The sequence below is a fragment of the Accipiter gentilis genome, chromosome 11, assembly GCF_929443795.1.
Source record: "Accipiter gentilis chromosome 11, bAccGen1.1, whole genome shotgun sequence".
In the NCBI taxonomy this organism is placed as follows: domain Eukaryota; kingdom Metazoa; phylum Chordata; class Aves; order Accipitriformes; family Accipitridae; genus Astur; species Astur gentilis.
This window is the reverse complement of record NC_064890.1, coordinates 821,383-847,904: the sequence shown is the minus strand read 5'-3', so window position 1 is coordinate 847,904 and position 26,522 is coordinate 821,383. Positions and strand designations below refer to the sequence as shown.

Sequence of the window (26,522 nt, the reverse complement as noted above, 5' to 3'; positions counted from 1 at the left end):
AGCTCGCAACAGCCCCGCGCGCCTCACGTCGGGCGGGAAACACAAAATGGCGACGCGGAGGGGGATCACTGCCGCTGCCGGCGGGGTCTGGTGAGGGGCGGGATTTGGGGTCGGTCCTGCCGGGACTCTGCACCCGCCCCGGGAGCCCGCGGCTGCAGGCAGCGTCCGCCTGGAGCGGGCGGGTTTGGTGCTGGTGTTTTGTCTCGGAGTGGCTCGGCTGTCCCGGCGGTTTTTGTGTGCGGCTTGACCTCCGGCTGCTCTGGTGAGGTAAAAGACGGCGTTGGTTTTCTGGTTCTGGGTTCTCGGGTGCTCTTCTGGTGGTATTCTGCTTTTTTTTTTTTTGTGAGGCTGAGGGGAGACCTCGTCGCTCTCCACAGCTACCTGACAGGAGGTTGTAGCGAGGTGAGGCTCAGTCTTGTCTCCCAAGTAACAAGCGATAAGACGAGAGGAAACGGTCTCAAGTTATGTCAGGGGAGGTTTAGATTGGATATTGGGAAAAACGGCTTCACCGAAAGGGTTGTCAAGCCCTGGAGCAGGCTGCCCAGGGAAGTGGTGGAGTCGCCATCCCTGGAGGTGTTTAACGGATGTATAGACACGGTGCTTAGGGACATGGTTTAGTGGTGGACTTGATAGTGCTGGGTTAACGGTTGGACTCGATGAGCTTAAGGGTTTTTTCCAATCTAAATGATTCTGTGTTTACTGAAAATTTATATTTCTGTTGGAATCCAGTTGACTTCAGGTTTCTACACTAGTTGACTACCATAAGGCATCAACTGCACCCAACTCTAAGTGACCTGCGACCCTCAGATGTCACCCATGGGATCATCTGTTGAGAAACAGGTGGTTTAAGCCTGTTTAAAGACCCCAGCCACTGAGCAGGCTGTGAGCTCCTCGGCTGGGAGCTGCCGCTATGGCGGAGGTGGAATCACGCTTCCTGCACCTCCTGCAGCCCATCCGTGACCTCACCAAGAACTGGGAGGTGGATGTGGCTGCCCAGCTCGGGGAGTACCTGGAGGAGGTAAGGGGGGGGCCCTGCGTCCCCTGCACTGCGCTGGGGAGGTCGAGAGTGATGCCCTTCAGCCCTGCCTGTGCGGGTGTCGTGGTTTCAGCTGGGATAGAGTTAACTGTCTTCCTAGTAGCTGGTACAGTGCTGTGTTTTGAGTTCAGTATTAGAAGAATGTTGATTACACTGGTGTTTTCAGTTGTTGCTAAGCAATATTTAGCCTAAATTCAAAGATTTTTCAGCTTCTCGCACCCCGCCAGTGAGAAAGCTGGAAGGACACAAGGAGTTGGGAGGGGACACAGCCAGGACAGCTGACCCAAACTGGCTAAAGGGGCATTCCATACCATGTGATGTCATGCCCAGTATATAAACTGAGGGGAGTGGGAGCGGGGGGATCACCGCTCCGGGACTAACTGGGTGTCGACCGGCGGGTGGTGAGCAATTGCACTGTGCATCATTTGTACCTTCCAATCCTTTTATTATTACTGTTGTCATTTTATTAGTGTTATCATTATTAGTTTCTTCTTTTCTGTTCTATTAAACCCTTCTTATCTCAACCCACGAGTTTTACTTCTTTTCCCCAATTTTCTCCCCCATCCCACTGGGTTGTGGGCAGTGGGTGAGCGGCTGCGTGGTGCTTAGTTGCTGGCTGGGGTTAAACCATGACAGCGGGCGGGCCTTCTGTCTGCAACCCCACAGCTGCCCTGGTGTGCTGCTGGCATGCTTGACTCTTCCCTTTCTCTGTGCTACCCTCAAATCCAGCCTGTGAATCTGCATTTCATTTTCCTTCTTTTGCGTATTTTGCAGCTGGATCAAATCTGCATTTCCTTTGACAATGGCAAAACCACCATGAACTTCATAGAAGCGGCCCTGCTGATCCAGGGCTCCGCCTGCATCTACAGTAGGAAGGTGAGGAGGCTGGCAGTGACTGCTGCATCGTGGCCCTGGTCCTGTTGCCCTGCCTGTTCTGCGATCCCTCAACTGGTGGCCCTGAGGCTGAGCTCCACAGGGGCTGCTCTGGGAACTTGAAAGACTTGAATGTAATAATGACTAATGGAAATGAAAGGATACAAATTTATAATTCCTAAACTCAACCCCTTTATACACATTGGGGTCAGCAGCCTGGAAAAGAGCAAGAATTTTGCTGTTCAGCACTTTCTTCTCTAGACGGTAGAATACAAAAACTCTGCTTCCCCAAATCTGGCCTCAGAATGGCTTCAACAGAGAAAAGAAGAACAAGGTTATCAAGAAATTAAACTCCAGCTGCCTGGGGACGAGGGGATGTTGGTAGTTCATCCCGGCATCATCTGGAGTAGCTTTTCTGGGAGCTGCTTTCTCCTTCTCCAAGAGTCTGCTTGCTATTTTGCAGGTGGAGTATCTCTACTTGCTGGTCTACCAGATGCTCGACTTCATCTCCAATAAAAAGTAAGTAGAGCTCCCCCCATCCCCGGGGAGGCAGATTTTCCAGGGGCTCAAGGCTGCTCCCCTCCAGCGTGCCATTGCTGCCTTGGCAGAAAATGCTGCCACGTGCTCCTGCCTCGCTGCTCTTTCCCTCTGCGTCACGTTAAGGCCCAAGCTCTTCCCCGCTTTCTTTCTTGCCGAAGTTTGGTAGTGCTTGCCCCAAGAACGTACGAGCTGTGCGTCCTCTTGGGGATGAAACTGTGCCCCCCACCTGCAGAGAGAGCCTGTGGGAAGGTTCGTGACTCCACTCCCGCTCTGAGCCTTGCTTCTACTGCTACTGACCACTCTGCCACTAGGCAATCATCGCTTTAAAAATCCAAACAAATCTATTGCTGCGTCAGTCTCCAGCCCCGTAAAAAGTTCTTTGAAGCAGGAGGATTGTTGTGGTTGCAAAAAAGTCCCCTGGTGGGACTTGCTTCAGCCCAGAGGGCCTGGGGTGATGCTCATCCCCATGTGACCTTCCAGTGGCATCATCCTGTGGTTTTCTTGCTGCAGCGCTTTGCTGTTGTGTAAGGAGAGGGCAGCGCCCAGCATCCCGCAGAGTAAATCTTTGCAGAGAATAAACTGTCTCATGTGGCAAAGCAGCTTGGGATTTATTCTTCCCCTTATTGCTGAAAGTGGGGCTCTGCCACTGCAGCTCTCCAAGCTGCCTTGCATAACTTGCCTGTTGCCAGCCTGGCGCCAGCTCTAAACACGCTCTCTGCTGAGGAGAGGTCAGCTAACAGCACCCTTCTGTCTGTGCTCAGACTGGGCATTTGGGGAAAGATGAGGGTTTTGTGCTGCACCTCGCTCCGAACAACTGCTTGGCTCCAACCATGCAAATGAGCTTCCTGAATGAACCTCCCTGCCCAGCTGTGAGCCCTGCTTGTAAGGAAATATTGCCAGTTGTTTGGGGAGGCTGAGGCAGAGGACCTGAAAGTGGCTCTGCTTGGGCTGGAGCAAGGCGAAGCTGCTGCGGAGGTTTCTGAAAGTCTCCGGCAATTATTTCTGTGCTGTGGCATTGAAGTGAAATGTTCCCTTCTGTTTCTGCAACAGAGCTTCTGAGCTGGAATTGGCAGGATGTTTTCGTTCCAGATGGGATTTGTCGGGCAGGCTGGATCCCCTCTTCCCACAAGCCCCAATTCCTTTGCAGCCCCCCCTGCCCTCCTGGGCAGGCGCAGAGGAGCACTAAGAGCGCATTAGCTCGAGCGTGCTGATGGCACAGCTCTGGCGATGCCGGTGGTTGCACCGTCACCTCTCCGTGCTGTCCATAGTGCTGTGGGATGCTCCTGCTTAGAGCGGCTGCAGTGGCGTCGGAGGCAACCTGCTGCCACTTCGCCTCCAGCCCTTCCCTGCTGCCCTGGGCAGATCCTGACCATGTATGTGTTTTGCTCCCTGACTCAGGCGGGAAAAACAGCCCAGCTCCTTGGGGCAGGATGGCAAAGACACCGACGCGAGCTTTGGGGCTGACAAGGAGGAGGTGAGAGGGGTGTCTGTGCCCCGTTGTGGCGTGGGGAGTGGAGTGCTTGGCAGCTTGTGGGCGCAGGCAGAGCTGGTTTCGGCTGCTGGGCTGCAAGGGTACGAGGGGGCTGCAGGCAGCGGGGGATGCCCCCAGTGCTCCCCCCTTTCTGACTGGCACTGTGGCTGCCGTCTCCTGTGTATGCTTTCCTGCTGTTCCCTAGTAGGGGGGGCATTTAGCCCCACATCTACCCCTGGTCATGGTGGGAGGACTTGGTGAGCTTTTTGTCAGGACACTGCTGTGCTGGCTTCCACGGGACGTCAACCGCTACCTCGCAGCCCTCCTGGAGAAGAGCTAGCCCCAGTGCAGCGCGTGGGGACCTCCCCCCACCCATCCCGGGCTTAGCCTTCCTTCCCTTAAGCTTAACTTGGGCTATCTCTCGGGACTCTGTCCCCCAGGAGTGCGGCGGCTGCCTGGGCTGGACCTTTCCCATGGGAACGGGCACCTTCATTCCTTCCTTGCTTTCCTCCTGCCTGGTGGGTGCTGCCCTTGCAGTGCACACCACAGCCCCACTCCTGCCCTGCTACAGCAGCTCAAAAGCTGCAGCAACATCATCTCTGCCACTGGGTCTGTCCTGCCTGCATGGTGCAGCCGTGGGAGGCTTAGGGTCCCTCAGTGGTGGTGCGACCTGGCAGGCTGAGCCAGGGTGACTGCTGGTGGGGCTCTTTCAGCAGTTCCTCTCCCTGGACGACATCGGGGACAGCAGCCATGTGAACATGGACATGAAGAAGGATCATCAGCCCAAAGTAAGAGAAGCCACTCTCCTCCTTTTCTGTCCCTCCCTGCGTGAGGGTTTTCCCAGATGAATCCCATGGGTGCCCAGGGCCAGCTGCCGTCCCAGCCAGGCTCTGTGGGGACGGTGGCACCCAGGCAGCGCTGTGCCGTGATGGGTGCCTTCCCCGGTCTCCATCCCACCCTGCTTGCCTTTGCAGACTGTGAACGTCATTCCCTTGACTCCTATGTGTTTGGTCCCCCTGGAAGAGGCTGACAAGAGGGACAACCCTCTGTTCAGGTGAAACCTTGCCGTGCCCCTCAGCCACTTCCCATGGGTTTACTTGGTGTCGCCCCCTGGTCCTGTTGTTGTAGTAGGATTGGGCTTTCCCTGTGCCTTAGCCAAGGAAGCAGCGCTTTCCCAGTTAAAACTGGATGGCAGGCAGGATAATCCCACAGGCCCTGGACAGCTGGGAGGTGTGGAGCCCTCTGGTGAGGGCAGGGCAGGAGGGTCCCTGGGGTAGGGACAAACTGGGGCTATGCTGGGAAATCCGAACAAGACTTTGCTGGGCCAGAGAAGCTGAGAACAGCCAGCAGGAGGGCTGGGGCTGATGATTCCCCCCTGCATCCCCTGGAGCAGGGGGGCTTTGGCTTTGAGGATGCTCCAGCGGGGCTCCCCCTGAGGCAGGCTAGTGCTCCTCTCCATTCACTCCCAGTGGGACAGGGCAGAGCCTGGTCTCGGGGGTCCCCTGATGGGTTTTTGCTCTCAGCCGGAATGGGGAGATCCTCGCCAGCCGGAAGGATTTCCGGATGAACATGAGCACCCCTCACACCACCGGAGCCTTCCTGCTGGAGCCAGCAGGCCTCTCCCCCATCTGCCCACAGGAGCAGCACCTTGAAGTGAGCCCCGGCAGAGCGGCAGGTACAGGGTACTCGGGGCATGGATCTCCGTGGACCTGCTGGCTAGGAGGCAGCACTGGGGGTGGGAGGCACCCTGGGGTGCTTTGCTGGCTGCCTGCCTCCAGCAAAATGGCCTGCCAGAAGAGCAGGGCCCCTCGTTGCTGGAGGTGATCAGGTGCTGGGCAAGGGCAGGGTGCTGACGCCGGCAGCTGCCCCCTGCCTGCTCCCTGGCTGCAGCAGGGAGCCTGCCTATGGCTGTCAGCCTTGCTGGGGCCGGTGGGAAGGAGCAGCATCGAGGCTGCTCTCCGTCAGTGCCGGTGGCTGGGGCTCCTGCAGGCAGGGGCGGTGTGGGAGCCCACCTGCCAGGGGGCTGCTGGTGACCTCTCACCTCTGTCACCTCAGCAGGAGCGCCATCCTGCGTCCTCAGCAGCAGGAGGGATCGCATCAGCACCGGCAGGGCTCCCGTCCAGGCGCTCAGCTTTTCCACAGACAGAGGTGAGATGTCCGTGGTCGGCGGGCTGAGGGGAGGTCTGGCCATTTGTCCTTCCTGCCTGTGTGTCTGGCTGGGCTGGGCAGGGCTGTGTGTGTTCAGGCAGCTGCCGCCGCATGGGATGCTCCCGCCCTCTTGTATTGAGGCAGTCTGGTCCTCTCAGCAGCTTCAGCTGGCCACTTGGCCATGACAAGTGAGGGTCCCTGGAGGAGCTCCGCAGCAGATGGGGTAGAAATGGGAGAGCCCAGAGGCTTTTATGGTGTTTGACCGTTTAGTCCCCCCACCAGGTGCCACAGGACCAGACGATGCTGACAGCAGAGATGACAACATGCCCGGGGCCTTGGAGGACGATGTGGAAATGACTGTGGCTCGTAACGAACACATTGAGGTGCAGAGGGTAGGTGTGGGCAGGGGCTCAGGGCAGTGCTGCCGCTTCACTCCTTCCCCAGAGCCCCGCGCTTCACTGCCTGCCGCTGCGGGAATCTCACTGGCTCTTCTGTGTCTGCCAGAGCATGCCCCGGACGAAGGGGTACATGCTGCGGGAGCGAGCCCCTGCCGAGGACCCCAAAGCCCGCCTCAAGGTAGGGGGGCCCAGAGCTGGGGAGTCTCTGTCCACATGGGACACTGTGGGAAGCCCCGGGACATCCCTGCCCTCTCTGCCGTGCTCCATGCCGTGCTGGTGCCGACAGTGGGGTGACCTGCTGGGGCCAGGTGGCTCCCATGTGCCCGCCCCAGGGTGCCACAGGGAGCTTTGCCGGCTTCATCTCTGCTCACTTTTCTGCCAGGAGATGCTGGATCCGTGGCAAAGCCTCGACCCCTTCGGTGATTCCGAGGACAAGCCATTTAAGAAAGGTATTTGAGGTGGAGCTGGGGAAAAGGGGCTGCTCCCTGGGTTTCGGTTTGCCCTGGACAGCAGGCCAGGGCCCGGCTGCGCAGGGGCAGCAAGGCTCCGTTTCCCAGCCACTTGTCCTCCAGCATCCCCAGAGCCATGGCGGGTCTTTCCCAGCTCCGTGATAGGCAGAGGGGCCTGGGAGAGGGGCAGTTGCCCCGTGCAGGACCCTCAGGGGTGGCTGGCCTGCGCTTGGAGCAGTGGCACGGGATTCCCTTTGCGGCACAGAGTGCTGCTTGCGCAGGGCTGCTGATCTCTGCCTGCCTCCAGGGAGACCCTTCCTGGTGCCACGCGGCCTGGACGACGTCGTCGGTGGCAAGCGGAAGAGGAAGGGACCGAGGAAGCTCCAGGACTTCATGGAATGGTTCTCTGCAGCCTGTGAGTATTGTGGCTGTCGTGTTTCCTGCAGGATCCCACTGTGATCCAGCCAGGCTTGCAGCAGGACCCTTCTCTGTCAGGAATCGCCTTGCCCGAACCCCCCTGCCATGGGTGCTCCGGTCCTGGCTGGCTCCATTCGGCAGCAGCTCCAGTCCTGTAGCAGCCTCTGTCTGTGCTCCGGTCTTGCTCTTGCTGGAGCTGCCCAAGCAATTCCATCCCATTTACTGAGTGAGATGTGAATCACCTTTGTTGGCCCAGGATCTCCTCGCCTGGGCTTGTACCTTAACCAAGGCACCGAGGCGAAAGGGACAAATAATCTGAGACGGAAGCAGCTGGCCAGAGCTCTTGACCTCAGCAGGGTGTTAAACAGGACCCGTTTACAGCAGGCGCAGAGAGTCAAATAATAGCAGCCTAACTATAAACGTGGGTGGGTTGTACTGCGAGGGGAGGAGGAGAGGTCAGAGCAGGAGTCCCCCCCCACTCCCGTACTGCTGAGGTGGCCCCCGCTGTGCCCCTTGCCCCCTCTCCTAAGGTGGGGCTGCACTTTCCCTGGCCGGAGCAGGCTGCGTTAGACCCCGGGAACTGGAGCTGCTGGTGGCTGTCCTAGGGATGGCTGGGATGCCTTTGAGGGGAAAGGAGGTGGCTCTGGAGGTGACAAACGGCTTGTTGCACACTGTGACGGTAGTGGAAGCAGTCGGTGGTGCTGTCACTGAAGGGCTGCCTACTGCTGCTAGCCCCCCTCAAACACCCATTCTCCCTGCTGGCTTCCCTGGGAGTGTTGACGGAGTTGGCATCTGTGATGGTTTGTAACTTTAATCTTTTCTGGTTCCCCCAGATAACAACATCACTGGCAGCAGGAAAACCAGGAGGAAAGGGCCGACATTCGCAGGTGAGCGGGACGCAGTGGGGCCTGTTGGTGAGGTGCCGTTCTGCTCACAGCCCGCAGTTCTGAGCATAGGCAAAGGTGCAGCCATGCCCTGTGCCACATAGCCTCCCTGGGTGGGCTTTGGGCTGGAAAGCAGCGGGATGCTTCGCTGAGGAGCCGAGACTGGGGCGAACACCTGGGAGGGAGCAGAGCCAGAGCCACAGCGTCAGGGCTGTGGCAGGGGAGCTCGCAGCGGAGGGCACAGGCGGCACTGGGAAAGCCCTGCTGTTGGGGCTGGTGGAGGGCGTTCTAGCTTAGGAATGACAGGGGATTTCTAGGTTTTGCAGCTCTTCCCCTTTCAAAAGGCAGACCTGCAAACCGGCTGAACCAAATCTGGCCTCCACTGGCTGCAGAGCCCCTCGTGTGCTGGGGGGGCCGGGGGACTGGCATGACAGAGGGGAAGGGCAGGCATCACACCTGCCTGTGGCCTGAAAACTGTGTGAGGGGAGCCTGGGTGGGCACCCTGACAGCTGCGGTGTGCCAGGGTGGGGGGCTTTGCGGGGAGGTGGGGGCTGGGTCCCCCCCCGGGGTGCAGAGGAGCTCCCCAGGGCTGTGCACCCTGTCTCTGCGCAGATCTGGAGGTGCTGTACTGGAAGGAGCAGAAGTTGCGGATGGCGGCACAGAGGAAGCTGCAGAGCCAGGCGGTGAGTGGGCACAGCACTGGGAAGGGCTGGGGGAAGCTGGGCTCGCCGGGACCCCTGCCTGCCCTTGCGGGGGGGAGGGACGACACCTAGGGCAGGGGGGGCTCCTGGCCTGGTGCCTTGCACCCCTCCTGCGTGCCCTGGTGGGCCACGGGGTCCCTTGCAGGGGGGCTCATGGCTGTTCTCTACCAGGAGCCGCTGGGGCCACTGCCGCATGAGGAGGAGCTGGATCTGCTGGAAGAGGAACGTGGGGCTGACTGCGACGAGGGAGCAGGTACTTCAGCACCCCAGACCCTCCCTCCCCAGCCGGGGGTCCCATCCTGCCCTCTCCCACCCTGCTGGCAGCCCTTATTGAGACAAAGCCAGGCCCACGGCAGGGGGGGCTGGTGGGCACTGGAGGGGGGGCACTGAGCACGTCTCCCCTCCGGGCAGGTGACTTCATGGAGTACGAGGACATCCAGGCTGAGGGCCCAGAGGAGCTGGGGGAAGGAGCCCTGGGTGAGCGCTAATGGGGGTCCAGCAAGCACGCGCCCCTTGGCACAAGCCCCATGGCCTCCGTGCTGCAGCGCGGGGGGGGGGGGGCTGTGGCTGTGCCCTGTCCCTTCTGGGGAGTGTCCCTCATCCCTGCTCGGCGGGAGGGGGTGGCTGCGCGGTGTTGCTGCTGGTGACACACTGCCCTCCTGCAGGCCCCCCCGACCTGGGCTCGCTGGGCTATGAGGAGCTGGTGCGTAGGAACGTGGTACGTGCCTATGGGTAGGGGGATGGCGTGGGGATGGGGCAGGGATGCTGTGAGGTGGGGGAAGGCGATGGGAAGGTTCGGGTGCCCCCACTCCCTTCTCTCCGCAGGAGCTGTTCATCGCCAACTCCCAGAAGTACACGCAGGAGACAGAGCTGTCCCAGCACATCCGCCGCTGGGAGGAGAGGATCGGGCCGCTGCTGCAGGAACAGGCAGGGACCCATGCGGGCAGGGGGCTGGGGTGGGCAGGGGACTGGCAGCCCCCTCCTGGCGCCTGAGCCTGCTCTGCCTGCAGGAGGAGCGAGCCACCTTCGACATCCACGGCTACGGGGACACGCTGGCAAGCAGCTGCAGGCGCCTGGGCGAGTGGCGGTCCTTCGCCAGCCTGGTGGCAGGGGAGCCCCCCTTTGAGGTGTGCCGCTACATGCTGGCCACCCTCCAGCTGGTAAGTGTGTGGGGAGCAGAAAGCAGGGGGTCTGCGGAGCCCACCTGCCACTCCCTTTCTCTTTCCATCCCTCTCTCCCCACAGGCTAACGACTCTGTGGTGGAGCTGGCGCAGGGCCCGGGGCTGGAGGAGGCGCTGGACACGGCACGCCTGCGGTTCCTCACCCACCAGCGGCCGCAGGAGCGCTTCCACACCTTCCAGCCCCCCTCTGCCTGCCCCTGAGCGAGCACCCCCCCCCCACCCCCGCATACCCCTCACCGCTGCCTCCCCCTGCGACTCTCAGAAATAAAACCCTACTTTGGTAAAGGCTCTGCTGTGGTGGGGGGCCCCAGGGTGGGAAAAAGCCCCTTCCCTTGGGGCTGGAACCAATCCCTCCTCTTGGAGCAGGGCCTGAGGGACAACAGGGGTGTTAACCCCCTCCTTGCCCACCAGGAGCTGCGGGAGGCATTTTGGGGGCGCAGGTGTATTTATTTTCCTCAGTCGAGGAGGGGCTCGTAAGTCTCCATGTGCCGGCGGACGCTCTGGGCGATCTGGGCATCCGTCTTGCTGCGTCCATAGTAGTCGAGGAAGAGCCCGTCGGGCCCCAGCAGGTAGATGAGGACGGTGTGGTCCACAATGTAGTCGCCGTCCTCGTCCTTGGGACCGGCGCTGGTGTAGACGCGGTAGGCGTTGGCAGCTGCCCGCACCTCCTCTGGGCTGCCGGTCAACCCCAGGAGCCGGGGGTGAAAATCCCGGACGTAACGCTTCATGGCCGCCACGTCGTCGCGCTGGGGGTCGACGGTGATGAAGAGGGGCTGGAGGGGAGGAAGGCCCGGCTCCTGCTCCAGCAGCTCCACGGCCCGGCTCAGCTTCTCCAGCTCCTCGGGGCAGATGTCAGGGCAGTGGGTGAAGCCGAAGTAGAGCAGCACCCACTGCCCGCGGAAGTCAGCTTTCCGCCGCGGACGACCCTCCTGGTCCAGCAGCCGGAAGTCGCCCTGGCCCAGTGCCAACGCCCGCAGCTCCGCCTGCCGCCGCGCCCGCTGCCGACGCCCCTTCTCCTCCCGCAGGTACAGCCACGCTGCCGCCGCCGCCGACCCCACTGCCGCCACCACCGCCAAACGCCGTCCCAGCGGCAGCCCTTCCCCTGCCGCCGCCCGTGCTGCCAGGTTGCGGCGGGGGAGCGGCGGGCGGCGGGCGGGCAACAGGCGGCGGGCGGGCAGCAGGGCCCGGAACATGGCGGGGCTGCGGGGAGGGATGTGATGGCGAGGGGGGAATGCAGCCTGCTGCCCTCTGACCCCCGCCCTGTGCCCTTTGACCCCTCGGCCCGCTCCTCCTGCCCCCCTCTGACCTCCCACCCCTGCTGCCCTTTGACCCCTGCTGCCCTTTGACCCCTGCCCTATGCCCTGCCACCCACTGGCCCCAGCCCTGCCCCACCTGGTGCCCCTTGACCCTTCACCCCACCGCCCCTGTTGCCCTTTGACTCCCCCCAGCCCTGCCCCCCGGTGCCCCTTGATCCCTCACCCCACTCCTGCTGCTGCCCCTTGACCTCCTAACCCTGTCCCCCCTTGACCCCTCACCTCACCCCCCCCCTTCGCTGCCCTCTGGCCCCCAGCCCCACCCCACCGGTGCCCTTTGACCCCCTTACCCTTGCAGGCGCCCTTAGGTCCCAGCCCGGCCGCCCCCTCCCACAGGCCGCCCTTTGACCCCACCATTCCGCCCGCCGCCCCCCTACCGGTGCCGTCTGCCGCCCCCGCTGACCTTTGCCCTCTGACCCCGACCCTCGTCCCGCCTACGCTGCGCGTCGCACCGCTACTCCCGGAAGCGGAAGCACCGGGGGTATGTAGGCGGGACAGACCACGCGAAAGGGGCGGGGCGAGCAGGCCGCATGCGCACCGAGCACGCCCGCCTGCGCCTCCCGCCTCGCTTCCCCCAGGGGGCGCCGCCGCGCCCGGCGGGACCCTGACGGCGGGGAGGGGGCGGGGCGATCCGGGCGCGACCACGTGACGCCGGCGCGGAGCGGGCAGGGGGAGCGGGCAGGGGGAGCGGGCAGGGGGAGCGGGCAGGGGGAGCGGGCAGGGGGAGCGGGCAGGGGGAGCGGCTTCACCGCCCGTCCCCGCGGGCCGGGGGGGCCCCCGCGGTCGCTGCCTCTGCGGCGGGGCCCGGGGGTCCGGGGGGCAGGATGATCTCGGCCAGTCGGGGCGGAGGGGCGGGGGGCGGCCCCGGGGCCAGGCGCAGGGCGGCCTGCAGGGCCCCGCGCCCCCCCGCGCCCAGGACCCCGTCGTGGTGCACCCGCAGCCAGGGCTCGCCTGCGGGCAGGACCGGCCGTGGGCGGGGGGGGTCACGGGGAGGGGGGGGGCCCGGCAGCCCCCCACCCCCACCCCCGGTTACCTTCCCGCAGGCGCTGCCCCACGGCCACCAGCAGCTCGGCGCCCACCCGGGGGTTGATGGGGTCCCCGGCCCGCGCCCGGCCGGCCCCCAGGTCGTGGAGGACGTGGGCCAGCGGCAGGGCTTGTACCTGCTGCACCCAGCCTGGGCGGGGGGCAAGGAAGGGGGGTTGGGAGTGGGCCCGAGGGGTGCAGGGGCTGGGGTGTGTGGGGACACCCTCCTTCAGGGGATGTGGGGTGGGGGGTGCAGGCAGGGACCCCGGCGTGGGGGGAATAAGGACACAGGGACCCCAAGAGGTGTGGGGTCTGGGGTGGGGGGGAATGCGGGGAGCCCCAAACACAGGGGATGTGGGGCAGGGGGTGCAGGCAGGGACCCCGGGGGGCTGGGGAATGGGAAGCCTGAGGGGTGTGGGGAGCCCCAGGCATGGGGGATGTGGGGCAGGGGGTGCAGGCAGGGACCCCGGCGTGGGGGGAATGAGGACACAGGGACCCCAAGAGGTGTGGGGTCTGGGGTGGGGGGAGCGTGGGGACCCCAGGAATGCAGAATGTAGGGCAGGGGGTGCAGGCAGGGACCCCAGCGTGGGGGGAATGGGGAGCCTGAGGGGTGTGGGGAGCCCCAGGCATGGGGGATGTGGGACAGGGGGTGCAGGCAGGGACCCCAGCGTGGGGGGAATGGGGACACAGGGACCCCAAGAGGTGCAGGGTCTGGGCTGGGGGGGAGTGCGGGGAGCCCCAAACACAAGGGATGTGGGGCAGGGGGTGCAGGCAGGGACCCCGGCGTGGGGGGAATAAGCTAGGGGAGCCCTGAGCACCCCAGAGGGTGATGGGGAGAGAGGACGAGGGTGGGGGGCAGGAGGGGATGGGGCAGCGGTGTGTGGGGAGAGGGACCCTCGGGCAGCCCGAGGGGTGCAGGGGGAGCATGGGGCGAGGGCCACCCCCTCCCCGCTCACCTCCCTGCGGCGCGGGCAGCTCCTCACGGACGCTCGCCTGCCCCAGGACCTGACAGCGCTGGGTGGGGGTCCCGGTGCAGAGGCGTCGGGCGGTGGCGGGGGGCACCCCCTGCGCCCCCAGCATGGCCTCGAAGGTGCGCAGGGCCGAGCCGTCATCCAGCGCCTGCCCCAGCCGCTCCCGGCCCTGCTCGGCCGCCCCGGCCAGCCCGCACTGCCACAGCAGCAGCCCCCCTGCGGGATGTAGGATGGATGGGACCCCGGCCCGTGGGGACCCCCGCCCCTGCCTCACTGCCCCCCCCCACCTACCCCGGGGTGCGGTAGGTGGGAGAGTGTGGGGTGAAGCACCGGCTCTGGGGAACAGCCTGGGGTGGCCCATGGGGTATGGGTTGGGGGATGGGGGGATGGGGGGGGGGCAGGAAGGCAGATCAGGGGGATGGGGACATGGGAGGGGACCTTGGGGTGTGAGGGCAGGGACACGGCTGCTGCTGGGGGGGCAGGGATGGACCCTGAGGCCGTGGGGAGGGGGACAGGGGACACAGGAAAGGTTCCCCAGGGCGATGGAGGGGGGTCAGGCCAGGGCTGAGGGGGACCCCGAGGCTGGGAGGGGGTGGTAGGGCAGGGGACTTGTGTGTGCGGACCTGGGCCATGGCCTCCTGGTCCCATTCCCCCCCATCCCCGTGGCTGACCCAGGGTGGTGACCAGCTCCCGCAGGTCGGGGGGACCCCCCCCCCTCCAGGCACTCCAGGGCTTCCAGCACCTCCAGCGAGTTGCCCACGCAGCGGCCCAGCGGCTGGTCCATGCGGCTCAGGACGGCGGCCGTGCGGATGCCCAGCCGCTCGCCCACCGCCACCTGCAGGCAGGGCAGGCAGGGCAGGGCGAGCGGTGGGCTCAGCCCCAGTACCCACCATCCCAGGGTCCCTGCGGCGGGGGGGCTGGGGGGCTCACCAGGCTGTGGGCCAGCTCCCGGGCGCTCTCCGGCGTGGGGTACAGGGCTGCACTCCCAAACTTGACGTCCAGCACCAGCGCCGACAGCTGCTCCGCTGCCTTCTTGCTCAGGATGGATGCTGGCGCCGGGGTACCCTTGCTGGGATCCCGCTGCTTCTATCCCACCGCGTACCCCCTCCCTGGCCATGCCTGGAGGCGGGGTGCCTGACCCTAGCCCCCCCTCCCGTACCCCATACCTGTGATGAGGGGCAGGCTGTCGACGGTGGCGGTGACGTCCCGCAGGGCGTACAGCACCCGGTCGGCCGGCACCAGCTCCTCGCTCTGCCCCACGATGCAGCAGCCCACCCGCTCCAGGATGCTCAGCATCTGGTGGGACCTCCCGTCGGCATCCCGACACACCGTCCCCCCCGAGCCCGGCGTGCCCGTGGGGTGACGGCGTGGCGGTGGCCGCGTCCCCGTCCCTCACCTGCTCGGGGCTCTGGGAGACGCGGAAGCCGGGGATGGCCTCCAGCTTGTCCAGCGTGCCCCCGGTGTGGCCCAGACCCCGGCCGCTGATCATGGGCACCTGCGGGTGCGAGGGGTGGGTGGGCACAGGGGTGTTCGGAGGGGCCATGGGGACCCCGTTGGCCCATGTACCCCCCACCACCCTGCTCACCTTGCAGCCGCAGGCAGCCAGGGCGGGGGCTAGGGCCAGGCTGACCTTGTCCCCCACGCCGCCCGTGGAGTGCTTGTCCACCAGCAGCCCCCGCCAGGCGGGGGGCCAGGCCAGCGCCCGACCCGAGGCCGCCATGGCCCGCGTCAGTGCCAGCGTCTCCACCGCGTCCATGCCCCGCAGCCGGATGGCCATCAGCATGGCACCTGGGGGGGCACAGTGATCCCGTCACAAGGTGATCCTCCCCCCATTGTCGCCTTCCCCCAGAGCCCACCCCAGGGCCCTGCAGCCCCCGGCTCTGGCATCCTTGCCCCATCCCGGGGGTCTGCCTCTTGTCCCCCCCCAGGTGGTCCCCAGCCGTGTCCCCTGGCTATGACCCCCTGCTGCATCCTAGGGCTCGCCTCGCCGTCCTGCTGTGCCCCCCTGTCCCCCACCCGCTGCTGGGGACCCCACCCATGTCCCCACATGTGTTCCACCATGCCGGCCTCGGCCATGTCCCTGTGCCAGGTCCCCTGGTGATGGGTCCCCCGGTGATGTCACCCCCGGGTCTGTGCTGCCCACGCCTCCGCCACGTTCCCCACCACGTCTCTGTGCCGTGACCCCGACCGTGCCCTCGGCTGCGTCCCCTGCCATGTCCCACGGCCGTGACCCCCCTTCTTCTTCCCCCCCCTGCCCCACCATGTGCCCACCGATCTGGCCCTGCTGCGCGGTGCCATCCGTCACGCCACGGACGAAGCTCTGGATCTCCTCCTCCTCCAGCCGCCCACCATCCCGCTTCTTGCCGATGAGGACCGGGAGGGAGGCCTGGGCGTCCATCCCTGATTCCACACGGCCGGCTGGCACCCCGATCCCGCACGGCTGGCACCTGCTCCTGCCCAGACTGGCTCCGTGCCCGCAGCAGGGAGGCGTCTCCGGCACTGGACTCTGTCCCCAGGGGCAGCGAGCGAGGGTCGGGCCAGGCGGGGAGAGGCTAGAGTGGGTGGGTGGCAGGGCTGCCCCCCTTGTCCCCCGCCAGTCCTCCCCAATTCCCCATGGGGCAACCCCAGGTGATGCCCGAGGTCTCTGCATGGCCACCACTGCCTTGGGTCCCGCACAGCCCTCGGCATCCTCTCCCACGGCACCCATGGCACCCGTGGCACGTGCAGCACCCACAGCACCATCAGCACGGGGGGGTGTCTCATGGCACTTTGCCGAGGAGTGCCCCCTCCCTGGCTGGTGGCCCCAGTGCCACCCCACACCCCAAGGTCCTGTGTGGGGTCTCAGTGACTCCCATAGCCACTGGGGTGGCCCTGGCCCTGGGGGGGGGATGGACAGGGGTGGACGCCTGCTGAGGGGCCAAGAGCTCTGGGGTCATGGTGGGGGGGGGAATATGAGTGGCTGGCATGGGGACCCGTGGTCAGAGCTGGGACGGGGACAGGGAGTGGGACAAGGAACACCCACGCAGACCTCCCCCCCTTGCTGCTCAGGGGGTCACGCCTGGGGATGGGCTTTTGTGAGGACATTGGCAGCGAAAGGAAGGATGGGGGATGAGGGGTCCTGGGCAGGGGGGGGTCAGGGGACTTGATGGCTCCCACGGCACAGAAGGTCCCCAGGTCCTCCGTGCCCTCTTTGCCCCAGCTCTGCCCTCGGGCCCCACGTCCCCATGTGTCCTGGTTTCAGCTGGGATAGAGTTAACTGTCTTCCTAGTAGCTGGTACAGTGCTGTGTTTTGAGTTCAGTATGGAAGAATGTTGATTACACTGATGTTTTCAGTTGTTGCTAAGCAATATTTAGCCTAAATTCAAAGATTTTTGAGCTTCTCACGCCCAGCCAGCGAGACAGCTGGAGGGACACAAGAAGTTGGGAGGGGACACAGCCAGGGCAGCTGACCCAAAGTGGCCAAAGGGGTTTTTCATACGGTGTGATGTCATGCCCAGTATATAAACTGGGGGGAGTGGGAGCGGGGGGATCGCCGCTCAGGGACTAACTGGGTGTCGACTGGCGGGTGGTGAGCAATTGCCCTGCGCTTCATTTGTACATTCCAATCCTTTTATTATTACTGTTGTCATTTTATTAGTGTTATCATTATTAGTTTCTTCTTTTCTGTTCTGTTAAACCGTTCTTATCTCAACCCACGAGTTTTACTTCTTTTCCCCGATTTTCTCCCCCATCCCACTGGATGGGGGGGAGTGAGTGAGCGGCTGCGTGGTGCTTAGTTGCTGGCTGGGGTTAAACTACGACACTGCGGCTGCCCCCAGAGCAGGGTTGGGCCGGAGCCCCTTGGCCAGCAGGATGGGCTGCTCCGAGGGACCGGGGCTGCAGCAACCCCCGGCTGTGGGGCAGGATGGGATGGGATGGGACAGGACAGGATGGGATGGGATGGGATGGGGTGGGATGGGACGGGACAGGATGGGATGGAGTGGGATGGAATGGGATGGGATGGGGTGGCCTGGGATGGGATAGCATGACCAGCTAGAAAGTGTCAGCCAGGTGCTCCGGGCAGGTGGTGGGGATGGGGCTGGAGCAGGGAGAGGGCTGGTACCCATGTGGGCAGCACATCCTCCATCCCTGGCATGCACTGCCCCAGTTGAGGGGCTGTGGGGCCAGAGCTCAGCCCTGCTTCCCCTCCCGGTGGCCTCGCCAGGGTCTCCTCCGGGACAGGAGGGCACAGGGCAGCTCGCGGGGGGCCAGTGCTCTCCGACCCCCCTGGGATGGCCGCAGTGTCCGGGTGGTGCTGCCCAACCCAGGGCCGAGCGGGACGGGGCAGTCCTGGCCGGGCGACGCGGCGGGACGCGAGGAGAGCAGGAGAGCGACTCTGGCTGAAGGCAACGATCTTTTGGCATTGGTTGTCTCCATTGCTCGTGGCCCCGTGGCCGCCCCGCACAACCCCCCCTAGTCAGGCACATCCACGATGAGGGGAGCCAGGTAGTCCGAGTGCCGGATCCCGAACGTCAGACCCCGCTGCCGGCCCTGCTGGGTGGGAGAGACGGCGGCGGTGAGGGCCAGGGGGGTCTCATGGCTCCTGGCCCACCGCTACCGGCACCCTCACCCTGCCCGCACCGGTGGGACCCCCGTCAGCCCCTCACCTGCTCGGGGCTGTAGGCGCCGGGTCCGGGCTTGGTGGTGGTGTCCCCGGGGAGGGGGTTGCGTGCCAGCATGCTGTACTGCGGCGCCCGCCGCTTGTAGACGTTGGCGTCCACCACGCGGTATCTGCAGGGCCCCGGTGTCTGCAGACAGAGGGTGCGGTGACGTGCCCCCCGGCCCCCCCGGTCCCCCCTGGCCCCCCAGTTCCCCACACCTCACCTTGCACAGGTCCTCGTAGAAGGCACCGACGTTGCTGCGTCCCGGTATGGAGTAGTTGGGGGCTGAGCTCTTGCTCACCACGCGGGGTCCCAGCATGGGGGGCAGCCGGTAGGCTGCGGGGCCTGGGGGAAATGGGGCTCAGTGGGGCCCTGACGGGGGGAGGAAGGCAGGGCAATTTGGGGCAGGGGGGGTTACCCACTTGGCTGAGGTGGGGAAGGGGAGCTCAGCCTGGGGATGATGAGGGAGCTCAGCCTGGGGATGATGGCCTGGGAATGATGGGGGGCTGACCCCAGGGAGATAATGGGGGGCCCAGCCCAGCCCCCGTCTCTCCTACCTGGCGTCTGGTAGATGATGCCCTGCCTGGTGCGGGAGCGGAGGGAGCAGGCGGGTGCGGAGGGGAAAGCCAACCTGCCAGCCCTCTCCGGGGAGTAGCAACCTGGGGGGGAGCAGGGCAGCTGGGCCATGGGCACGGCTGGGGGGGTCCCCAGCCCTGCCGCCCCCCCTGGGGCTCCCGGCCCCTACCCTCACCTGGCCCGGGGGTGCGGATGGGTGGTAGGTCGCGGGGGCGGCTGTAGATGGAGAAAGCGGGGGTCCCGTCCTTGCCCTTGGCGGTGGTCCCAGGGGGCAGCAGGTACACCGGCCCAGGGGAGCGGTCCTCCTGCCGCCCCCCCGTGCGCACCCCAAAGCTGTAGGCGGGTGCGCGGCCACGGGAGGGGTCGTGCAGACGGTAGCCTGGGAGGACGGGGGGCTCGGTGGGCTGCGGACCCCCGGTCCCCCAGCTGTCTGGCCCCCGGCACCCCGCCGGCACGGCAGCAGCACCCAGACCCCCATGGCCCCGACTCACCGACGTTGGTGGGGAGCCCATACTTGGGCCCGGGGCTGCTGTAGAGAGCTGCGATGGGACCCCGGGGTCGGTGGGGTCTCCAGCTGCCCACCCAGGCGTTGGCTGACATGGCGGGCCCTGCTGGGAGCGAGCGCAGCCCCTCAGCCCTGACGCCCCCACCCTGGCCCTGCCGCCCTCCGGTGCCAGCCACGGGGTCCCCTCGGAGGGAGATGAGGGTCCGCAGCCCGGGCACCAGTGGCCGTCCATGGGCAAGCAGCCGGCAACATGGTGGCGGCCTGGCGGCATCCCCGTCACAATGGCTGGGGAGCTCCGGGGCTCCGCACCCCCCAGTACCCCCTTGATCATCACCCTGGGGACGACAGCCCTGACGGCCCCAGGGAAAAAACCCCAGCACCCCAGGGATGCAGCCCCTCAGTCCCCTCCAGATGCAACCCCCAGCACCCTGTGATGCACCCGCAACACCCCATGGATACAGCCCCCAGCACCCTGTATATACAGCCCCCAATACCCCAGGGATGCAGCCCCCAGCAGCCCATGGATGCAGCCCGTGGGACCCCAGAGATGGACCCCCAGCCCTGGGGGTCTTGGTGGGGCTGAGATCCCTTACCCTGAGCAGTGCTGAGCTCTGGCCGGGCTCTCCTCCCCCAGTTACTATGGCACCCGCACAACAAACTGCTCTGGGCAGCCCTGGATGGGGACGTGGGGACGGGGACGGTGTGGGGATGCAGGCAGCCATGGGCATGGGGCTGCCCCACTGCAGGAGTCATCGTAGGAGAGGCTGGTCCTGGGGCGTGGGAGTCCTGCAGAGCCATAAGGGGTCTGCAGGGTTGGGGGGGGAGTTGCTGGGGGCGATGAGGGTCCCACATAGGCCATGAGGGTCCCATGGGGACCATAGGGGTCCTAGGGGGGCCATAGGGGTTCCACAAGAGCCAGGGGTATCCCACTGGGACCATGGGGATCCTTTTGGGTCCATGGGGGTCCCAGGCTCTCCCTAAGGTCATGGGGGACTGCTGGGCATCACAGGGGTCCCACATGGGCCACAGGATCTGTCTGGGACTACAGAAGCCCCACTGGGGTGATGGGGGTCTCCCAGAGGCAGTGGGAGTCCCATGGGGGCTATGGGGGTCCCATGGGGTGCTCTGCGATGTTCACTCTGCCAGCCCCGGCTGTTCCTCTGGCAGAAATTTTCACTGCCCGGAGCCATCCCCATCCCTGTCCCCGTCCCAGTCCCCATCCCGGCACCCCGTGGTGGTCAGTGGCTGGGTGACCCCAGCACCCTGTGCACGCCAGGCCCTGGCTGGGTCCCTCCGTCCCCAGCCCCACGGCGCTGTGGGGCAGCGTGGGATCCCGATCCGGGCGGCGAGACCCCGGGTGCGCGGGATGAAGGATGCGCAGACCAAGCTGGGCTCCAGAGACCTTTACTGTGGCTTGTGGCCGGGCTGCGCCGTGGCAGGCAAGGGTGGTGGGCAGGGGCAGCAGGTGAGGGTGGCAAGCAGGAGGAGCAGCGGGGCCGGTGCTGGGGGGCTGCCCGCAGCTCTAGGCGCTGGACTTGCAGATGAAGGGTTTTCTGTCGGCGCAGGTGTCGCTGTACCACATCATGAAATCTGGAAGAGAAAGAGGCCGTCAGCCCCCTGGAATCCGCCCCCCCCCGGCCCCCGCAGCATGGCCACCCTGCAGTCCTGCTGCCAGGAGCGCAGCCCGGGGCCCACGCGCTCTGTGTGTGTGTGTAGAGTGAGTGTGGGTGCAAGTTGTGCGCACGCAGTGTGGATGTGGGCAGCGTGCACGGGGTGCACGTGTATACCTGGCGGGGGTATGTGTGCATGTGTGTGCATGCGTGTGCACAGTATGTGCCTGTACATGTCCACAGCATGCACAGGGTGCATGTGTATGTGTGCATATACGTGGATGTGTGCATATATGTGTATGTATGCATACGCATGTGTGTTTGTGCCTGCACAACATGCGTGTGCCTGTGCATGCGTGTGCACGCACACGTCCATGTGTGCGTGCGCACCCAGGTGTTAGCCGCCCACCGAGGGCTGCCCCAGCCACGAGCTGGCAGGCACCGTGGGGGTCAGCCTGTGCTGTTGGTGGCTGGGGATGCTGGTGGCCGGGGACACTTGTAGCCAGGGATGCTGATGGCCAGGGATGCTGGTGGCTGGGGACATGGTGTCCAGGGACCTGGTGCCACCAGCGGGGCCATGCTCACCGGCGGCATCCTGCAATGCGGCACAGGCTCTCCTCCTGGGGCCGGGCTGCCGGTGCCAGGACCCGTAGTTCACCTCCGAGCTGTCTGACCACTGCCAGTGGCGGCTCTGCGGGGAGGAATGACTCCGTGACCCCTGGCTGGTGTCACCAGCCCCGCTCGGGGGCTGCTGGGAGCGGGTCTCGGGGGTCCCAGAAGGGTCCCGGCTCTGCCCCAGGGCCACACTCACCCCCAGGGGACGGTGGAGGCCGATCCAGATGCCATCGTCCCAGTCCTCCTCCTCCTCACTGTCCTCACTTGAGCGGGAGGAGGAGAGCAGGGCAATGATGGCGCGGTGCTCCTCCACACTGTGCACCGAGGCCAGGTGGGTGCCCATGCCAAAGCGCTGGCAAAAGGCCTGTGGCAGGGACAGGAGAGTGATGCTGGATACTGACCCCAGCCCCTGGTCCCTGATCCCAACCTTTGGTCCCCAACCTCAATTCCTGGCCCCAACCCCAACCCCTGGTCCCAGATCCCTGGCTCCACTAAGGATGAGGATGGCAGGACCGGTGCTGTGGGCACATGGGCGCACGCGGTGCCTGGGACAGCCGGATGCTCTCCCTCGGCACAGGGTGGTTGTGGTGCCACTGTGACGGCAGCCGGTCCCACACGGGGCCAGGACGTCCTCAGAGGGGAGCAGCCCCACGCCGGGTGGCACCGGCATCCCGATACACGGCCCTGGCAGGAGACCAGCAAAGCCCAGCTCCCTGCCGAACACCACGGGGCACTGTGGCCATGGGGGTAGATTGGGTGTCCCATGGGGGGGTCACCCCCAAAGCCGCATCCCCGCAGCCCCCCGATCCCTTCACCTCTGCCCTTCTCCAGCTCAGCTCCCGGGGGAAGAAGCCGTAGCACCCATCCTCGAAGGGCACCCAGCCCCAGGCACAGGCAGCCGGCTCCTGCCCTGCAGGAAAGGCAGGGGGTCAGGCAACAGGGAAGAGTGGGGAGCACCGCGGTGTCCCCCCCCACACCGGCACTCACCGTGCAGCCAGGGGACAAGCAGCAGGCAGCCCAGCAGGCCAAGCCTCAGCGTCCTCGTCGGTCCCATCTGTCCCTTCCCTGGGGAGGGATCGTGGCAGGATGAGGGGTGCTCAGCTCCCTGCTGAGCCCCCCCACCCCATGGGTGCCCAAGACCCCTGCCCGGCCCTCCTGTTGCTAGGCTGAGCCAGCCTGGCTCAGCCTAGGAACAGGAGGGCCGGGCAGGGGGCTCGACAGGGGTGCATGGGGACCCCCCCCCAACCTGGTCGTGTTGTGGTTGCAGCAGTGGGTGTAGGGGAGCCCATAGGGTGCAGCTGGGGAGGGGGTCAGGGTGGTTGAGCAATGTGCAGGGGAGCAGCAGTGAGATAGCATCAGGAGGGAGGGGAGCGAGGTGCTGGGGTGCAGGGATTGCGGGGTGCAGGGTTGCAAGGTGTGGAGTGCAGGGTGCAAGGTCCAGGGTGCACAGATGCAGGGGTGCGGAGCGTGTGGTTGCAGGCAATCGGGTTGCAGAGGTGTGGGGTGCAGGGTGCAGGCTTACTGGGATGCAGGGGCGAGGGGTGCAGAGTGTTAGGTGCAAGGATGCAGGGTGCAGGCATAAAGGGTTGCAGGATGCGGGATGCAGGGTGCGGGGATGCAGTGGGCAGGGGCACAGGGATGCGGGGTACAGGGGTGCAGGGGCTCCTGGGCTGCTGTGGCTGCAGGCTGGGGCAGGGGATGCCCTGCGGTCAGGGCACCCCCATTGTGGGAGTGCAGCCCCCCCCCCCCTCCATGCGATGTGGCTGCAGGGACTCACCTGTGTCCCCCCAGGAGCTCGGCACGGCAGCGGGCGCTGGCTCGGACCCTCCGGGGAGCTGGGCAGCAGCCCCGGGGGATTTTATCCCCGGGGCAGGCGGGGAGGAGTGGGTGGTGAGGCACGCCGTGAGCCACCCGAAATGTCATCCCTGCCCCAAAGCAAACAGGGCCGACGTAGCCGGGCCCCATCGACGCACGTGGGCGGCTCAGCAGCGCGTGGCCCCCGCTGCTCCCTTTGATGGGGTGCCCGCGGCGGGGAGGCCCCGGCTTTGCTTTCATCGTCACCCCACGAAGGGCCGGCCGCGCTCGGGTGCCAGTGCCGTAGCTGGGAGTGAGTCCGGCCAAGATGAAAAGAGCTTCCCTGGACCCGCGCGTCCCGCTTTCGCTCGTGAGTGGCAGGAGCAGGATGTCCCCCAACGCCCCTCACGTGGCCCCGACACCACCGCTGCCACGTGTACCCCTCGCCCCAGAGAAGGTTGCTGGCATGGTGCCGTTCCCCGGTGCGGGCTGCCCTGGCGCAGGGAGAAGCACCTGGAGCTCGGGCTGCTCAGGGGCTTCCCTGCCTGGGGTGGGCAAAACAGGGCTTGTCGGGCTCCCTTGCACCACATATCCCCCCAGGACTGAGGGCAGGGGATGCTCAGCTCCATCCAGGACAGACAGCAGGGGATGCTCAGCTCCATCCCAGATGGAGGGCAGGGGATGCCCAGCTCCATCCTGTCAGGGGATGCTCTGCAGATGGAAGGGCCGTGGCAGGGGGTCCGCCTCAGACCGACTGCAGCCCCAGCCCCTCACCCTGGCAATGGGGCTGGGGGCTCCTCCGGCTCCCTGGCACTGAGGCTAACCTCCGAAGCGCCAGCCCGTGAGAACGGCCCCACAGCCATTCACGCCCCAAGATCAAACACCTCCGCTCAGCATCAAACTGGCCGCGGGCACTGTGACAAGCCGGCCGGATGGCAGGGAAAGCACCGGCACAGCTGGGCTGAGGGGGGGGGGGGGTCCGGTGCCTGCCCATGGGGTTCAGCAGCCAGCCAGGGGGTTCAGCACCCATCCATGGGGCTCAGCACCCAGCTGTGGGGCTTGACACCCAGCTATGGTGTTCATCACCTGGGCACGGGGCTCAGCACCCAGCTGTGTGGTTCAGTACCTGGATGCAGGGCCCAGCACCCAACTGTGGGGCTCGGCACCCAGCTCTGGGGTTTGGCACCCAGCTGTGGGGTTCAGCACACCCCTGCAGGGTTCAGCACCCAGCTGCGGGCCTCAGCACCCAGCCTTTGGCACTGCTGGAGCAGCCTAAGGGCAACCTGGTTGTAATGGAAACACACTGGCAGGGAAGGATCTCTGTTCATCTGGGAGCCCGCAGCAGCCTTGATAAGGGCAGCAGAAACAAACGGTAATAACAAACGGCCCTTCCAGGAAAGCAGAAGTCGGTAACAGCCATGCCAGCAGCCGGTGACCCTTCCTGGGCACGACGTTTGCCGGTGTCGAGGGTGTGACTGCACGCACAGGGGACGCTTGGGAGAGACGGGGGGAGGACAGGGAGGTGGCTGGGGGACGGAAAACACCCAAGTGGGAAAGGAACAGGGTCACTGGAAGTGGTGATGGAGGGAAGAGTGAGGGATGCAGAGGGGAGAGGCAGGGATGCAAAGAGGAAACCAGGGATGCAGGGGGGGAGCCAGGGATGTGTGTGGGGGGGGAGGGGCAGGGCTGCAGAGTGGCGAGCAGCTGCCTTTGGGTCTCGGTTGTGTCAAGAGCCGATAACTGCAATGGTCAGAAACCAGCCTCAGCCCTGGCCTTGTGTAAGCGGGAGTGTGGGTGAGTGCGGCCGGTCTCAAGGGGAGATGAAGGAGGTGATAAACGTACCAGGAGCTGGGGTGTGGGGGGGGACACCCTGATTTCAGTTGTGATGATGAGCCTTTGCCCCCCACCCCCAGCCATGCTACTGCCTGCACCTACAGGGGCAGGGTGCTGGACCCAGGACGAGATGACCGCAATGGCAATGGGGGGTGTCAGAACTACTGCAGAATGTCCCCCCGCCCCGAAACACAAGAGGCAGAGGGAGCAGCCCGGCTGAGCCGCAGGCAGTTGTGCTGGCTGCCAGATGGGCACATATGCAACACTTACAGCGTCCTACACAACATATATGAGTGCCTACACAACATATACAGGCTCTGACACAGCACGGGCTGGGGCTGCCCACTGGCTCCCGCGCTGGCAGGAGAAGGGTGCAATGGCCAAGGCAGGTGCTGGATGAGCACCTCATCTCCCAGCAGCAGCCTCCCCCCCCCCCCCCCCCCCCCCGCCGTTATCCCGCACGCAGAGGGAACAAAGCGGGTTTGTGTGTTTCCTCCAGGTTGTCCCGCCAGCAGCAGCAGCAGCTGGAGCCCAGAAGCTTCCCCAGCTACTTGGTCCCACCTTGGTCATCATGAGGTCAGACAACTTCATGGGCAGCCAGGAGCACCAGAGCTTAGAAGGGTTTGGGAGGAAAACACCTGTAATTGCCTTTCCCTCTCATAATGATTATTATATGTATATAATGACTGCGATGTGTGTAACGACTGCAGCGATGCTCACTCCCTGTTGCCCAGGTGCGGCTCCAGTTTACACGTGAGCCCCGAGCACCAGCCTGCACTGATGCTGACCTGGACACCTCATGGACCTCCCCAGTCACAAGTGATGATAGTTTTGACAGTCTGGAGCTCTGGCTTCTGCCACAGGGTGTGAATAACACGAATTGCCAAAGATGCTGTCATTGCACGGGTCCTAACTCTACACACCGTGGTTGGTTGGCTGAGCACTAACGATAACTGGGACCCGCGTGGCCACGTGCCTGGCTGTGCAGATCACAGCCCCTTTCAGTCAATCCAATTAAGTGCTCAGTGCAATTCAGTCAATCCTCCAACCCACGGCGCTCACTTGGCCAACACGGCGATGACCCCAGGCAAAGCTGCTGTCCCACCAGCTGCAGACCCAGCCAGCGTTGGCTCGGTGGCACAGCGCCTGCAAGAGCCACGCCGGCATCGGGCAGCCGCCTGTACCCTGGCACATCTTGCTCCCTCCACGTCTCAATCTGGAAATTTAACTTTTCATTTCTTACATGACCATTGACCCACGTGTGATGAGCATGGTGTGTCCAACCCCCAGCAGAAGGACCAGCCAGGTCCCACTGGCGTGTCCCTGTGATGTCCCCAGCCTCAGGCATCACTGTGCGCGAGCCAGCTGCTGTCGCCATTTCAGCCGCATGGGAACGACCCAAACTGCTCCTCCGGACCCTCTGAAGGACCCACAGCCTGAAAGCCATTCTTGTTCAGAGCCAGCTCACCCATGTTGCTGGCCTCGGACTGTCTTTGCCTTCACAAGTTGTGTTTGTGTTAATACACGCTGCCTGCTGGTTTCAT

The 26,522-nt window shown here is 64.8% G+C and overlaps 5 protein-coding genes across 9 annotated transcripts; 1 reads left to right on the top strand and 4 right to left on the bottom strand.

The window, feature by feature from the left end:
• Positions 1-17: 17 nt before the first annotated feature.
• Positions 18-10,341, top strand: NCAPH2 (non-SMC condensin II complex subunit H2). Of its 5 annotated transcripts, none has more exons than XM_049813989.1 (21): positions 18-262; positions 730-1,018; positions 1,811-1,912; positions 2,373-2,428; positions 3,848-3,923; positions 4,634-4,708; positions 4,895-4,974; positions 5,444-5,595; positions 5,976-6,068; positions 6,351-6,460; positions 6,573-6,644; positions 6,849-6,915; positions 7,223-7,330; positions 8,166-8,219; positions 8,829-8,899; positions 9,089-9,170; positions 9,329-9,394; positions 9,583-9,635; positions 9,743-9,844; positions 9,928-10,077; positions 10,162-10,341. In XM_049813989.1, exons 2-21 carry the CDS (start codon positions 911-913, stop codon positions 10,297-10,299), a joined length of 1,815 nt encoding a protein of 604 aa, XP_049669946.1. In that variant the 5' UTR covers positions 18-262; positions 730-910; the 3' UTR covers positions 10,300-10,341. The 5 variants fall into 5 exon arrangements, with proteins under 5 accessions (XP_049669946.1, XP_049669947.1, XP_049669948.1 ...); XM_049813990.1 differs by having other exon boundaries at positions 18-267; positions 4,637-4,708; XM_049813991.1 differs by having other exon boundaries at positions 18-267; positions 5,979-6,068.
• A 183-nt stretch (positions 10,342-10,524) lies between these two features.
• LOC126044370 (protein SCO2 homolog, mitochondrial) lies at positions 10,525-11,886 on the bottom strand. Its single transcript, XM_049813918.1, has 2 exons — positions 11,815-11,886; positions 10,525-11,298 (listed from the first exon to the last, which is right to left on the bottom strand). The coding sequence occupies exon 2, from the start codon at positions 11,289-11,291 to the stop codon at positions 10,554-10,556; it is 738 nt and encodes a 245-aa protein (XP_049669875.1). The 5' UTR covers positions 11,292-11,298; positions 11,815-11,886; the 3' UTR covers positions 10,525-10,553.
• Positions 11,887-12,156: 270 nt separating this feature from the next.
• Positions 12,157-16,257, bottom strand: TYMP (thymidine phosphorylase). The gene is given in 10 exon segments (XM_049814517.1): positions 12,157-12,362; positions 12,445-12,585; positions 13,376-13,621; positions 14,077-14,119; positions 14,121-14,240; positions 14,336-14,454; positions 14,572-14,701; positions 14,802-14,900; positions 14,991-15,193; positions 15,677-16,257. Coding segments are annotated over 10 exon segments (1,743 nt in total). The 5' UTR covers positions 16,113-16,257.
• A 1,600-nt stretch (positions 16,258-17,857) lies between these two features.
• ODF3B (outer dense fiber of sperm tails 3B) lies at positions 17,858-19,221 on the bottom strand. Its single transcript, XM_049814043.1, has 6 exons — positions 19,113-19,221; positions 18,797-19,000; positions 18,603-18,704; positions 18,269-18,390; positions 18,052-18,192; positions 17,858-17,938 (listed from the first exon to the last, which is right to left on the bottom strand). Exons 1-6 carry the CDS (start codon positions 19,219-19,221, stop codon positions 17,858-17,860), a joined length of 759 nt encoding a protein of 252 aa, XP_049670000.1.
• A 1,385-nt stretch (positions 19,222-20,606) lies between these two features.
• Positions 20,607-23,230, bottom strand: LOC126044461 (rheacalcin-2-like). The gene is made up of 6 exons (XM_049814162.1): positions 23,129-23,230; positions 22,339-22,416; positions 22,167-22,261; positions 21,548-21,715; positions 21,322-21,427; positions 20,607-20,716 (listed from the first exon to the last, which is right to left on the bottom strand). Exons 2-6 carry the CDS (start codon positions 22,403-22,405, stop codon positions 20,649-20,651), a joined length of 504 nt encoding a protein of 167 aa, XP_049670119.1. The 5' UTR covers positions 22,406-22,416; positions 23,129-23,230; the 3' UTR covers positions 20,607-20,648.
• Between the last annotated feature and the right edge of the window lie 3,292 nt (positions 23,231-26,522).

Excerpts from the sequence above, each read along its gene's own strand:
- ODF3B (XM_049814043.1), bottom strand. The coding sequence starts at position 19,221 with ATGTCAGCCAACGCCTGGGTGGGCAGCTGGAGACCCCACCGACCCCGG. Across the intron at positions 18,705-18,796 it reads CATCCGCACCCCCGGGCCAG|GTTGCTACTCCCCGGAGAGG; the intron begins GTGAGGGTAGGG and ends GCTCCCCCCCAG. Across the intron at positions 18,391-18,602 it reads CATCATCTACCAGACGCCAG|GCCCCGCAGCCTACCGGCTG; the intron begins GTAGGAGAGACG and ends CATTTCCCCCAG.
- LOC126044461 (XM_049814162.1), bottom strand. The coding sequence starts at position 22,405 with ATGGGACCGACGAGGACGCTGAGGCTTGGCCTGCTGGGCTGCCTGCTG. Across the intron at positions 21,716-22,166 it reads TGAGCTGGAGAAGGGCAGAG|GCCTTTTGCCAGCGCTTTGG; the intron begins GTGAAGGGATCG and ends TCCCTGCCACAG. Across the intron at positions 21,428-21,547 it reads GCCTCCACCGTCCCCTGGGG|AGCCGCCACTGGCAGTGGTC; the intron begins GTGAGTGTGGCC and ends TCCTCCCCGCAG.
- LOC126044370 (XM_049813918.1), bottom strand. The coding sequence starts at position 11,291 with ATGTTCCGGGCCCTGCTGCCCGCCCGCCGCCTGTTGCCCGCCCGCCGC.
- NCAPH2 (XM_049813989.1), top strand. The coding sequence starts at position 911 with ATGGCGGAGGTGGAATCACGCTTCCTGCACCTCCTGCAGCCCATCCGT. Across the intron at positions 4,975-5,443 it reads AGGGACAACCCTCTGTTCAG|CCGGAATGGGGAGATCCTCG; the intron begins GTGAAACCTTGC and ends TTTTGCTCTCAG. Across the intron at positions 6,069-6,350 it reads CAGCTTTTCCACAGACAGAG|GTGCCACAGGACCAGACGAT; the intron begins GTGAGATGTCCG and ends TCCCCCCACCAG.